At 38.9% G+C, this 14,254-nt stretch overlaps 2 protein-coding genes across 2 annotated transcripts in view; one reads left to right on the plus strand and one right to left on the minus strand.

Moving 5' to 3' along the window:
- The window catches only part of NBEA (neurobeachin), a 371,654-nt gene that overhangs the window by 100,828 nt on the left and 256,572 nt on the right, over positions 1-14,254 (minus strand). The window contains exons 40-41 of the mRNA XM_072398659.1: positions 12,592-12,735; positions 3,697-3,833 (exon numbers count right to left, since the gene is read on the minus strand). Of these exons, the coding sequence (XP_072254760.1) occupies positions 3,697-3,833; positions 12,592-12,735 (281 nt within the window). The remainder of the gene's footprint in view (positions 1-3,696; positions 3,834-12,591; positions 12,736-14,254) is intronic.
- Positions 139-2,301, plus strand: MAB21L1 (mab-21 like 1). The gene has a single exon (XM_072404217.1). It carries the CDS (start codon positions 457-459, stop codon positions 1,534-1,536), a length of 1,080 nt encoding a protein of 359 aa, XP_072260318.1. The 5' UTR covers positions 139-456; the 3' UTR covers positions 1,537-2,301.

Genomic DNA, 14,254 nt, shown 5'->3' on the forward strand with positions numbered 1-14,254 from the left:
AGCTCTCCCCATACACTGGGATTTTGGGGAGGGGGTGATCCGGCTCTGTGATGAAGGCGGAGACTCTCCTGCTGGCGATTGGCCGCTTGCCTGGCCCTCCCTTTATAATTCTCACACGAGGGGCTCCATACACACCACCATCCTCCTCCATAGACAGTGTGATGACACTGAGAGATCAGGACTAGTGCACACTAGATCCGGGACTGAGTTTGGACTACTGCCCCCCTCCCCTGTTCTCAGCATTGCCGGAGGAGGGGCTGGGGATTTGTCAGGCACAATTCTTCCATGCTATCCCCAGCATACCCTGGAGAAGCCCCCCGCCCGGCCCAGTAGCCGCACTCATTCTTGCCTTGGACTCCCTTCTTCTCCTTAAAGTTGGCTCCTTCCCCAGCAGCCGCCTTGGATCCCTCGGCTTACTGCGAGACTCCGGTGTACAACCCGGATCTCTGCCCCAACATGATCGCCGCCCAGGCCAAGCTGGTCTACCACCTGAACAAGTACTACAATGAGAAGTGCCAGGCCAGGAAGGCGGCCATCGCCAAAACCATCCGGGAGGTGTGCAAGGTGGTGTCCGACGTGCTGAAGGAGGTGGAGGTGCAGGAGCCCCGATTCATCAGCTCCCTCAATGAGATGGACAACCGCTACGAGGGCCTAGAGGTCATCTCCCCCACAGAGTTTGAGGTGGTCCTCTACCTCAACCAAATGGGGGTCTTCAACTTTGTAGATGACGGCTCCCTGCCGGGCTGTGCGGTGCTGAAGCTGAGCGATGGCCGGAAGAGGAGCATGTCCCTGTGGGTGGAATTCATCACCGCCTCCGGCTACCTGTCTGCCAGGAAGATCCGCTCCAGGTTCCAGACCTTGGTGGCCCAGGCGGTGGATAAGTGCAGCTACCGGGACGTGGTGAAGATGGTGGCTGACACCAGCGAGGTGAAGCTGAGGATCAGGGACAGATATGTGGTGCAGATCACACCAGCCTTTAAATGCACTGGCATCTGGCCCCGCAGTGCTGCCCACTGGCCCTTACCCCACATCCCCTGGCCAGGGCCCAATAGGGTAGCTGAGGTCAAGGCTGAGGGCTTCAACTTGCTCTCCAAGGAGTGCCATACCCTGGCTGGCAAGCAGAGCTCCGCAGAGAGTGACGCCTGGGTGCTGCAGTTTGCAGAAGCCGAGAACCGGCTGCAGTTGGGTGGCTGTAGGAAGAAATGCCTGTCCTTGTTGAAGACCCTCCGGGACCGACACCTGGAACTGCCCGGGCAGCCCCTCAATAACTATCACATGAAGACTCTGGTCTCCTATGAGTGCGAGAAGCACCCCAGGGAGTCGGACTGGGATGAGTCGTGCCTAGGGGACCGGCTCAATGGCATCCTGCTGCAACTCATCTCCTGCCTGCAGTGCCGGAGGTGCCCGCACTATTTCCTGCCCAACCTGGACCTCTTCCAGGGCAAACCCCACTCCGCCCTGGAGAACGCGGCCAAGCAGACCTGGAGGCTGGCCCGAGAGATCCTCACCAACCCCAAGAGCCTGGAGAAGCTCTAAAACCTCCGATGGACACAGCGCACTTCATTCACTTCTCACCTGGAATACAAACCTTGTAACCCCTTCGCTGCCACTCAGCAAGCCTCTGCCCATTGCAGGGCAACGAAACGGTTACATGAAACCGATCCTTTCCATCGATGGATACAATTTTTTACATATACTTTATCCATTTAAACAAAGAAAGGTTGCAGAGCAGCGAAACAAGAAATCTTTTTCCGCCTGACCTATTTTAAAAATTCTTATTAACACGATTTCCATTTCCGACCATCAATGGTTCCTTCTGGATTATAATCGTGTCAGTATTCAGATGACAAGCTCCCGAACAAATAAAACCGTGTACTCCTTATTCTTTCTACATTGTCTCCGAATCTTGTGTCTTTGTGGCTGTTTATTGTTCTGTGATCTGGTGAAGTTTTCGTTTTGGATACAAACAGAACAGAATCTGCTATGAAGATCCATTTGTGAAAGGTTAGCTTTTCTCACGGTCCTATATCAAAAAGTGTCAGAACTGGGAAGTTTACATTTCTGTTTCAGAATTAACATTCCATAAATATACTTGAAATGTTATTTAAATATATTCAAATGAAATTTGAATTTTTTTTTGGCTTATATGATGGCGCTTGGAATTCTATATATTTGAAAATGCACTTGAGATACACTGGATTTATGACTTCTGTGATTTTAGATTTTAAACTGTTGCCAATTTTAATTTAATAACAAGCTAATAATAAATGACCTGAAAAGATAAAGTGGCGTGGTTTGTTCTTATTCTGATCCGAAATGAAGAAGGTATTTTAATTTAATCACAAGCTGAAAAATCACCTAAAATACTGTGTTGTGTTATTTTAACTTCAAAATTAGTTGAGTATTTTAAATAATCAAAGATCCAATTATTTTCACAAATATATAGCGACCTGTTTTTTTTTATCAGAATGAACGAATACAATTGTATATATAAAAAAACAAGGGAATTTATGTCCTAAAATATAGTGGCCTTTTTATGACAAAAAATGAAGAATATATTTTTAACAAAGTCCTTAGAATATACATTTTTTTCTAACTTAAATTAGTGATTTTTTTTAATTCTTTAAAATGAAGAGGGTTTCACTTTCACTTTTAGAAAATGGAGAAATATTCTGCTTGATGGTGTAGAGAATAAAGGAAACAAATTACAGAAATGCCATGTACACAAACCTATAAAGTGAAGAACAATAACTCCCAGCTGTGCACAGGGTCATTGTCACAATTAGTGGCTTCATTTGTCTCTGATATAAACCTGATGAACGAGCTGATAGATTAGGAAGGAGATTGTTGTTTAAAACAGACATACAATATGTGAACACAAATTACACTGATCCTTGTGTTTAATATCCTCTGTATAAATAAGGATCCTCAATAATTTCTAATTTATTCCAACAAAAATCTACAGAAAGTGCCCTCAGGACAAAAAATCATCACAAATTAGGAATGATTTGTTCATTTCCCGTTTAGTGATATTAAAAGCAGAATTCGGCCCCTGGAAATATAACATCAGGCTATTTTTTTGTGATAATTCTATTACTGTAATTCTATTGTTATAATATTAATAATAACTATGGTAAATATTTCCTGACCTGTAGTAACATGTAATAATAATAATAATAATAATAATAAATATCGAATAGTAGTTTTTTTCCATTTTGCACAACCAAACAATCTTCAAATATTTTCCTGATTTAAAAATAGTTACTAACATAACTAACGGCTTTGTGATATTTAGGAGTTTTGCTCCAATATCATGAAATGTATTGATTTTCTAGGGTTTAGATCGATCTGTTTATCTGCTTTTAAGAACAAGTTATACATTTCATGATCTCGGGAAAATATCTGAAATATTGAGGACACAAATAAAATGCGGACTTTATAATATTAATCAGTTCAACTGGGAGTATAAATAGATGGGAATGTTACCATAAATAAGGGTTAATGTCTAAAATAATATCGCATATAGCCGATGTATTAATAGTAATAATAAAATAATATTATATTTATATTTAATAAAAATGTCTTTACTTAGTGGGGATCATGTGACAATCTTTTTTGTATAGACTTCAGCATATATCCTCAGATGGTGGGGTTACAGTAACACAATGTAGAAGTGTACTTAGGCCAGGTACTTACTTTGGGGTCGATCTTCTTGAAGCTGGGGTCTTCTTCATCTACCTCAAAGTAGATTTCGGTGGTGGTGATGGACAGGGTGCCTTTAGCAACCACGATGGGTGCAATGAGCTGTGCTGGGGTGCTCAGCACCACTGGACCTGTAACACAAGACAGACATCAAGGCTCACACATCTCCATTCAGGACCAGGGGGCTCCCCAGGGCTGCCATCCTCAGCTTGCTGGGCACAGACTGGGAACTCACATTAGTCTGTTAGTTTCCTGATTATCATTATGTATTAGGATTATTCAAGTAACATATTACAACATACATGTCAGTGCTACAACATATAGGATTCTATTAATAAGACGAAATATAGTAAATTGAGTTGTGTAATGGGTATAGAAATCACACATGGTGTGTCTGGAATCTGGCATTATTTAGGGATTTATTTATACAGCACTCTGAATGCTGCACCTGCCAGTCTAGTAGCTGGCATACATGGACACCAAAACTTCTATACAACTCTCTGCCCATAAAAGCTCACAATAAATCCTTCTCACTTGTAACAATGTATTAGAAAGTTGCATGGTGATGGAAATGATCATTTACTAAACAGCCCAAATCAAATCTTCTACGAAAGCTACGCTAAATATATTTATACATACATACAAGTAGGAATCTGTATCAATTCATCCCTGTATATATAGCTATATTATGCCTTTTTTTAGTATCACAGAGTGGAAACATATGTAACACACTGCACAGCAATGTACAAATAGATTTTATGAATATATTATAGATCAGGATAATAGGTAGAGGTGGGAGAGGACAATGGACATTACATGACAATATACAAGACACGTGTGAGTTTTTATCTGAGATTTAATAGGAAATGTCCTGTAAATGATGAGTAAACTCTTCACCTTATAATTACACAATATTCTGTGTATGGCCTCTCTAAATAACACGATTTTATACATGGTGCATGTATGTAGAAAAAATCCACATTTCATTAAATAGCCAATAGAAAGCGGACCTGTCTATGAATCCTTTTGTTGAGATGTCTGTGATCTTACACCAGGTCTGTAGAAATTAGTAATGCTCATTCTGTTTAGTTTTAGCTGGCAATCAGATCAGACATTCGCTGATATCTGTATGCAAGACACATGGGATGAATGTGAGGTAAGGGTGAAATAAAATAAATATGATAGTTTAGGATTCGGTCTCTAGAATAAACTGGTTTTATTTAATTGAAATACCTTTGCTGTATATATTTCTATAGATTCATGTTTAAGGGCTGTAGGTATAGTAGGCACCTATCAGGGGTATTGGGCACCCAGTCTGGATGAATGAACCCCCGATCCTCCCTGCTTATAGGAAATGATGGGTTCTTTATTCTGGATACACAGCACACGTGTTGCTTGGCAGATTCGGGTGACACTGGTACAGAATAGGTGATGCTAACAAGCCATGCAAGATCCTGCAGACTGGGGATAAATGGCAGAGGATTATTATCCATCAGCCTCCCCCCCATCTGCTGTGTGCCATAGGTGAGGAGTGACATTACATGACAAGTGCCAGCATATACCATGGCGCCGCTGGCATACACTGGCCATTTACCGGCTGACAGCTGTCACACTGCATCCTGCATAGGATGGCATGGGGACTGATGGTGACCACATAAGGACAACATTGGCACAATGGTAACCCTGGGTACATGAAGCACATCATATGGTTCTATTCATCCTCTATACACAGTGCCAAGGCTGTCTTTGCCCTTCCATGAACCCTTCTACCAATCTACAGCCTGGTCCCCAGCTGCCCTGTAAGGGCTATGAGCGGTCAGTAAAGAAAACTCTCAACCAATCAGCTTTCACTTTAAAATGGGCACCCAGCTTCACTTTTCAGTTTGATTTTTGCGGCTTTTACATTCCTGTTAAATCATGTGAAATAACTGTGTGCTCATTACAGGAACATACAATGATCAGACTTGGGTTATGGTGGGCAAAATACCAAATCAGGACCTCTGATTGGCAGATATAAGTGGCACTAGTTTCTTGTTGTTTGCTGGTCTTCTCCATGTCATGCTGCAAGTCAGTATACAGAATTGGAAAAACTAGATGACATCTACCAGTGCAGGTTGGAAAGTAGACATGATCAGTGATGGGGAATTCAGGGGGGAAGCCTTAACAAGTAATGGGTGACAAGGCTGGGCTGCTATTGCCTCCAATAGGTCAGGGTCAGACATGCTGGCATCTTCATATGCATCCACATGTATTTCCTGGCTATATGAGCATGCAGCAATCATATGGAGTTAAATCTGCACATCCAACCAGCATCTAATGTCTAAGTCTTCTTTTCTTCTACAGTAACTATCCTCATTACAAAATATATCTATAGAATTTTCAATTTATCCGAATCACATTGTGTGGATTTAATGGGAACAAAGGCAGAACATCTCCTTAATACAGTGAGATTATTCCCTCCAAGTGGGATTGTAGTAATGTGACAAGCCTGTATGTAGTATAGTTGTATCATTGTGGTGTGGTGTGCAGGGAATCACACAGGGACAGCATGTCTAGGGAGGAAGGACGTCTTGTTGCAGTCAAAAGGAGCATACAAACCCCTGTGAGAATGTGAAGTTAATCCACTCCAGCTACAGAGAGAGGATTATGTTATAATCCCCTCTGGGAGATGCTCTGCTCTCCTCAGATCCCATATTAAAATGTTTACATAAGGTATAACCAAAATTTTGCACATTTTCTGTGTTGTCACTTAACAGATCTTTCCTCCTAGCAAGTTAACAAGTTTTCAAGAGTAAGAGAAGATAAAATATATATATTTACAAAACCTTCTCTCTCAGCATGGTGTCACAGTTCCATGTTACAATGTTACATGTACAGAGTTACAATGTGGGATGTAGCATTGTATATACTCTGCCTAACTCTTGTGTTAAGGATACATTTTCAGTATAAAAATAGCTTGAAAACATATTTAAACTAGAAAAACGGGAAGATCTAAAACTATCCTAAAGGGATGGTTTACCCAAAGTGATATTTAAAAAATAAATGGATTCTGAATGTGGCACCTTTGTTCCAAAATCATGCAAGGTACATTTCTGCAATCACAATTAGGAGATCAATCTAGAGATCTGTTTGTGGTAGCTGGGTAGGTGATTTTCAGTCATGTTAGCATAGTGATGGTTGAGAATAAAAGTGCTCCACTCCAAACCACTACAATCACAGGAAGCTAAAGAGCCTTTTTCATTATTTTGTATTTACCTCGCACCAGCATTCTATTTCCAATCATTAGCTATGTACTTGATGGTGTTGGAACCCTACACTCTACTCAAGTAACTGAACATCTCAATAAAACTCCCACCCTCTCCTATTAATTTAAATAGAACCAACTGGGACAGCAGTTGAGCTGTGGCTCACTGCAGGACTGAAATGGCCCTAAATAAATCAATTGGGCGCAGAATTCTTTAGGCTCCTCCACACCTACAGTGCAAAACTTTGTGAGGGGCTCTCCCAAATTACAGCACATTGCTGCTGTGCACCTGGAAATGCAAATTGCATTGCAAGGACTCAGTTCTGCACAGGACTAGGGAACAACAACCGGTCTGAAATAGCCCCTACAACTGAACAATCACATAGAGTCCACCATGTTGCCCTTGTCTTACCCTAATGCATAAAATATAAAAGTATGAAGTGTTAATAAACAATATTCAGAATAGATTTTGGGCTTGCAGATCTTTCTGTTTGCTGGGGTAGTTTACTCCTCTGGGTCTACTTGAAGGTAGATAGTACACCTAACATGCTGGAGGGGTGGGGGCAGAACAACACCAACAAAAGTGTGGCAGTTATCAATAACATGATGAAGAAATATATTATACTGACACATGCCTTTGAATATTTAATTTAGCACAAAGATGCAATTGTCCTTTTAACTTAATTCTCCATCCCAAATATAACCTTTACACAAGACATCCAAAGAAATTGTGCAGCACCAGGCTGGCTTTGTGAAGAAGGGGAGATGGGAACACAAGCACAGCACTGAGTGTATGACAGATGCAGAGCCAGTGACCCAGAAGTAAAGATCTTGCTGTATAATCCAAAAGGTAACAAGATTTTCTGTGTTTAATGTCACCAGTTTGGGCCTGGTGAACAAAATGTTTGCCTTTAACACACATTGCAAGTTACTATTTGTAGTTTTGCAAAATTGAAAGAAGCCATGTTAACATTTTTGTTACGTGAATGTAGTGTACAGTTGCAGTGAAATCATTTAAAATTAAAAAGTATAAGACTCTTCTTTGCACTTCTAATCATTGACCAATACTCAACAACTTATTATTAAAAAAATGAAAAAAATATATATGATAACTTTGTGTAGTTTTACAAATACGGTATTTTTCCTTCTCATTTAGCAGGTAATCCCACATGATGCCACCTACAAAACTTGTGTTCATATGAAATATGGTAATATGACTATGAATTACCTAAAAAAAGGGATTGTGCTGCAGGAGTCACTAGTATTGTATGAATTTCCAGGAAGTTTTTCAGGAAACGTATTTATCTTACCTTTGTTTTTGGCAGGCGTCCAGGAACTTGCAATGGTCAGTAAACATGAAATCCAACAGCCAAAAAATGTTTGTTTTGTTTAATTTTAATGTTTGTGACATAAATGTGAATACATTGGTGAACATCGAAATTCCCTGGGCATTAAACCACGAGGCAGAGCATGGAGAGGTTATTATTGTTTGGCAGGGGAGGCATAAAAAATGAGCTGGGCATGGGCTTAGGGTATGTGCAGAGATCACACAACACACAGACAACTAACTCCTTCTATAATCATTAATATTAGGCAAACTTGTCTCAAATCTATGGGATGCTTTCCAACCTAAAGTTCAACATCTATCTGCTCAATAAGTTTCGTCTCTCTGGCTTGGTCAGTGAAGAGGTATAGATACCCTGGGCTGTTTCAATTCATGCAATGGAAAACCTCATGCACTGATGAAGATGTAACCACTTACCTACCAGGCTGCAGTTTTTAGACTCATACAATAAAAATACATTGCAATCCATTAATTTTTGAGACTGGTGTATTTCTGTTTTATAAGCAGCAAGAAATCTGCAATGAGCCCAAGATGTGGCTATAAATATCCGTTCTTATATAACACAGTGTTATGTAGGCTGGCTTTTCTGCTCCACTTACAGAAATGTTCTAAATATGTAGAGGCCTTGTGGGATCCCAGGTAAGGAATAATTTCTGGCGCTGTATCTCTCCTTGTCACAGTGAAGTCCTGCACCATTATGACAAAGACACTTACATTCACATTAATCAGCAGGCTCTCCTTTACTTATGAACTGCAGCCTCACCTAAAACCCATCTACTATTTTAATGACAGCTGTCTAGATCTGTACCTTAGCGTCCAATGCTTGGAGACAATATCGTAAAAATATGGACACACCACTATGTATACCAGTTTCAGTAAAACGTATTATTTTGATTAAACACAGAAAAAGCAAATGTGTTCAGAGGTAAAAGAAAATAAAGAAACTCTCTCTTCTTCAGGGCTGTGGGATGAAAGTTTTGAATTAAAATAATCCAAAAAATTTAAAATTACACTGTACTATTTCACATAAGACAGTGATTGGGATGGATATCATGGTGTAATATAGTTTTTATTCCAGACACAGCACTGGAGATCATTGAAGCATGTGGTTTTTTTTATCACAGTTCACTAATGGGAAAGTTTAATTTTAGGACAAATAAAAATGAATAATTTACATACATTTAAAAAATTTCAACTATCTTTGTTGTAGTTTGATCTATTTCTGCTAAGCACTGGGAGGGGCCACTGCATTCATTACCATAGACTGAAAGAAGTGGGAATGCCGGGGGGCTTTGCCTATTACACCCATATGATTAGTTCAACCATTGGATAAAGTGAATGACCCTGAGCAGAAATGATAAAGCCAATCACAATAAATGGGAAATCAGATTTCTGGGAGGATTGGGTATACAATGTACAGAATGCTGCTGAACTTACCATACTTGCAAAGATTTTTGCAATCCTAGAAAGTCATAGCTGGCTGCTTTTAAGATAATGTGTTTCTGTCAAATTTCTACATATTTTCATTCACACGAGAACCTAAGGGATAACATCATGTGAAGAAACAAAGGAAGCCAAATAAAAAATAGTTTTGTAAAAAAAAAAAAAAAAAGTGTGGAAAATAGTGCCAGGAAGCAGTGTGTCACCAGCAAGAAAAATGTAATATGCTGTCCTGACAGAACCCTGAAAGAGCCATGTTTACATACACAAAAAAATACCATCTACCCCCTTCACTCGATGAAAACTGAAAATGAAGATAACCTTGATCGTGCAGCACAATTCACAGGAGAAAAAACGTGCATGTGAGAAATGTTTTGTTCATGAACTTTGCAACTTAAAAGTGTTCAAACAACTAAAACAGAAATGAAAAACCCAAAATACATATGTAAGAATGGCAAATGTAATCACATGACCAGAACTGAAAATTCTGGAAAATAAAAAATGCTGTATAATGCAAATCTGATATGGTGTCTTTTCCAGACTAACACAGATCTCAGTACAGCATGTATGGATGTCAGGTCCTCACAGTAGGATAATAATTCATTTCTTGTCATCATGGCAGGAGGTGTCCTCTTTTCAGCTTATGACAAAAATGTTCTGCGTGGTATATTTTTCAAATATACACTAATAGTTCATTTTTGAACAAGGAAACATACATACTTCATCTGGTGCGATTTTTAAATCCTGCTTCAAGTGCAGTAAAATGTCTAAAAATACTTCAACAAGGTATTACTGGGCAACACCTTAAACCAAGGGTAGCAAAATGTGCTAAAGCACTGTATACCACGGTCATACTTCTGATTTGTTGTGTGTGCAATAACAAATGCATCTATAAGTGTACTGTTCATATCTCCTGATGAATAGCTGACACATGTAGAAATACTTCCTGTATATTATTCAGGTGTACTGTTTTTTGGCTGGAACTCCAAGGGTTAAACAGGTATATGCAGTTCTCCTTGATCAATGGTTCCAAAAGAGAACCCAATCATGTGATCTGGTTAAGTCACATTAACATGCACTAATAGAGGAATCTCCTTGCTCCATTCAGCAGAGAAAACATTTTGTGCTAAATACCCCAGCCTAACTTTTATTAGATTGAAGGGCTTTTATTTGTGCACGGGGTAACATAAAAACAAATAATAATATAAGTAAACATCTTATTGATGTATTTATGTATATACACAAAATAATCAGCTTTTTTAGGACTCCTTTGAGTACAGTATGCAAAGGGAACTAAAGTGTAAAGGTGTTACCAGATCCAAAACCAAGCAGTGATTTAGGTCTTACTGATTGTCATGACTTGACAATAATTTATTGGTAGAATGATAAATAACACTTTTCTTTAATCCGAGGGAAAGGGTTATACAGCCAGACCAAAGGAAACTACTGATCACAAGACTACAATCATGTGTCTACACAGTATTATCCATGGGGGGGCAGCTGGTACATTTGTACCATTAGGTGACAATGATTTAACCCCTGAAACAATCATTACCTGGCAATAAATCTTTAAATTAAACACATTATTGTTAAATAAGGTATTTTCTCATTTTCTAAAATACATTAGGCTAGCAGATGTTAGACAATTTACAAGGAGTTACATTGAGGAAAAGTTAGTTGTACTTCAGGGACAGTAACAATAACTGGTATCACAACAGACTGTTAAATGGTTATTAATTTGATTGGGAAAATGATTGTCATAGCACTACGGTAATATAAAAAAATTCTCTAAAATACTACCAAACTTGCCTCTTGATGTAAACAGTCTGGGGACCAAAAGGGCTAAAGCTGAAACAGAAATATTTAAATCTGAAACTTTATTTTTTTTATCTCTTTCCAATGTTTCCACTTTTTCCTTTGGATGAAACGCAAAAACATAATGAACATGGTTGGTGTACGACACATGGCACTCATACACTGTGTATAGAGAACATGAGAGATGAAGAGGGTGTTGGGATGGTTCAGTGCTTGTCATGAGTTTGTTCTAGATAAAGACATATTATAGTTCGTTTATCTTATACCCAGGCCTATTTGGACTTATTTGATCTGTGAAAGAGATCATTTCCCATCTTCAGATTCTTATGAATTGGGCCAAAATTGCTTTCTAAATGGACTTAATCTGTGGCTCAGTGGTTAGCACTCTGGCCTTTGGATACTATCTCCATGGACACTCTGGACACTATCTGCATGGAGTTTGCAGGTTCTCCCCGTGACTGCGTGGGTTTCCTCCCACATCCCAAAAAACATGCAGTGAGGTTAATTAGCTTCCCCCCAAAATTGACCTTGGACTACAATATTGACATAGGACTATGGTAGGGACTTTAGATTGTGAGCTACTAGTGACAGCTAGTGACATGACTATGGACTTTGTACAGAGTTGTGTAATATGATGGCGCTATATAAATACTGTGTAATAATAATAATAATAATCTCCAAATGCACACATTGCAAACAAAGGCCAACTTTGAACGGGCCAGGGAGTAAATTACAGGGAAGCCTTTTTACCTCCCATAGGCTTGAAGTTCCATGCAATGAGGGCTTTTAATGTGCATATCAGAGTACTGTGTGATATATTTTAAATAAGAATAGCATATGATCCTACTACATGTGAATGATCACCTTTTGCAAACAAATAATCAGTATGAGATAAATACAGAGGTAAATGAACTGGCATCACTCTGTTCCCTCTGCAACCAAACACGTCAAACTATTTTATATATTAACAGTGTGAAAACTTCTTCCCACAAGAATCTGAAATTGCTTTCTATGGCTATTTGTTAATGTGAAAAAGACGGCCTACCTGCAAGGTTGTCGATTTCCTTTTCTTGAAGCAGACTGACAGTATCATCATCCCCTTCCAGCATTAGTTCAGTTTCGGCATTTTGATTAACAATGGCCTGGCTTCGGAAAGTCTTCTTTGATTTCATGACATCTTCATCCGTGCCTTTGGTGTAAAAATAAAAAAAAAAGATACGTTAGTCAAAAACAGAGCCAACGTTAACCTAAAACATTTGAAAACCTAAAACATTTCACTTTTTATAAAACCTGATTTAAAACTAAGAAGATACAAGGTAATTGGAAATAAAAAAATGATTTATCTAAATTCATCATAACCCTCTGATGATAATCTTGGTAGTTAATAAAAAAAAGTAATAAAAGCATCGATCAGCATTATATGCCCAAATAATTGCTACACATAATCCTGGTAAATTTTATAAATAAATCAGAAAGAACATTGATCCAACGGTTGGAATGTTGTTAAATCCTTTAAAACTAATTAAATAATATACATACCTATATTATACACCCACTTTTAAAATCTCTTTTATTGTTACTTCTACCTCAATATTGCATAAACCTTATTGCCTTCTTAGGCTGCCTGCCCATACAGCTACTGTATATTAAACCGTCTCAATCAAACACAGTTTATTTCAGTAAAATTGATTTTTAAATAGCAGTCTCTGAAAGAATGAGTCTAGGCTGTTTTTCAAAGGTATGAAATAAACGTTTATCTAAATGAACGGCTTGACTAGAGGATCTTTTATGAATTAAGGTCACATTAATCAATATAAGCAGCACGGGAGGAATGAGGTCTCCCAGGGGCGGTCTCATTACATGGCTTGTAAAGACTGTCCTCCCACAAAAACGACTTTAGCACGCCACAAATCAAACGCCAGTTACAGAGCTACTTTGCTTTCTTTTCCCCATCTTGTTTTATAACCCTGTAAACTCTTAAACATAACATGCAAACGTACAGCAGAAAGTTAACCACCGCACCACTGACAGTTTACTATATAAAAAAAAAAGGCAAATAGTGAAATGAATGGAACCAGTAATAATATCAATGCTGATTTAAGACGTTTTTGGTTAATGATCGGATTGTGTGGCAGATCAGACATTTCCCTCAGTCATTCAGCATTTTTTTAGATACTACGTAGAGAGAAGGAATGGAAATCCTGGTTGCTGGCAGCTCCTTACTTGTGAATGGATATACACAGAACAAAGGTCTGGCATGGATACCAAACCTCTGAATTTGTGCAAATTGACCATATCCACATAAAAAGCAATATCTTTAGAGGGCTTTCATGAGTGAGCTAGGATGGCAGGCCAAATCTCACCATGTTTGGTGGCCACGCTTTGAATTCCAGCTGGCCTAGGTACATACTAATAACTGACCATTCACTTCATTTTATTAACAAAAAAGAAGCAGGAGTAATCGTTTTTCAAACTGGGATCATAGTCTATAATTTTAGATCTTGAAGAATGTAAATATGACTAGATACTCCTTTATTTATAAAGAGTTACGTGACTGCTCAACGTGGCACCTATTCCCCTTTAGTCTAGATGTTGGAAATGGCTCCTACTTTACCCAAACCCTTTTCGTTTTACTGCTGCATGTGGTCTGACCACACCTCCTATCTCCTACTAGTTCTGCTGCCGGAAATGCCTTCTAATTTACCACC

Source organism: Pyxicephalus adspersus, chromosome 1, assembly GCF_032062135.1.
Source record: "Pyxicephalus adspersus chromosome 1, UCB_Pads_2.0, whole genome shotgun sequence".
Classification (NCBI taxonomy): Eukaryota; Metazoa; Chordata; class Amphibia; order Anura; family Pyxicephalidae; genus Pyxicephalus; species Pyxicephalus adspersus.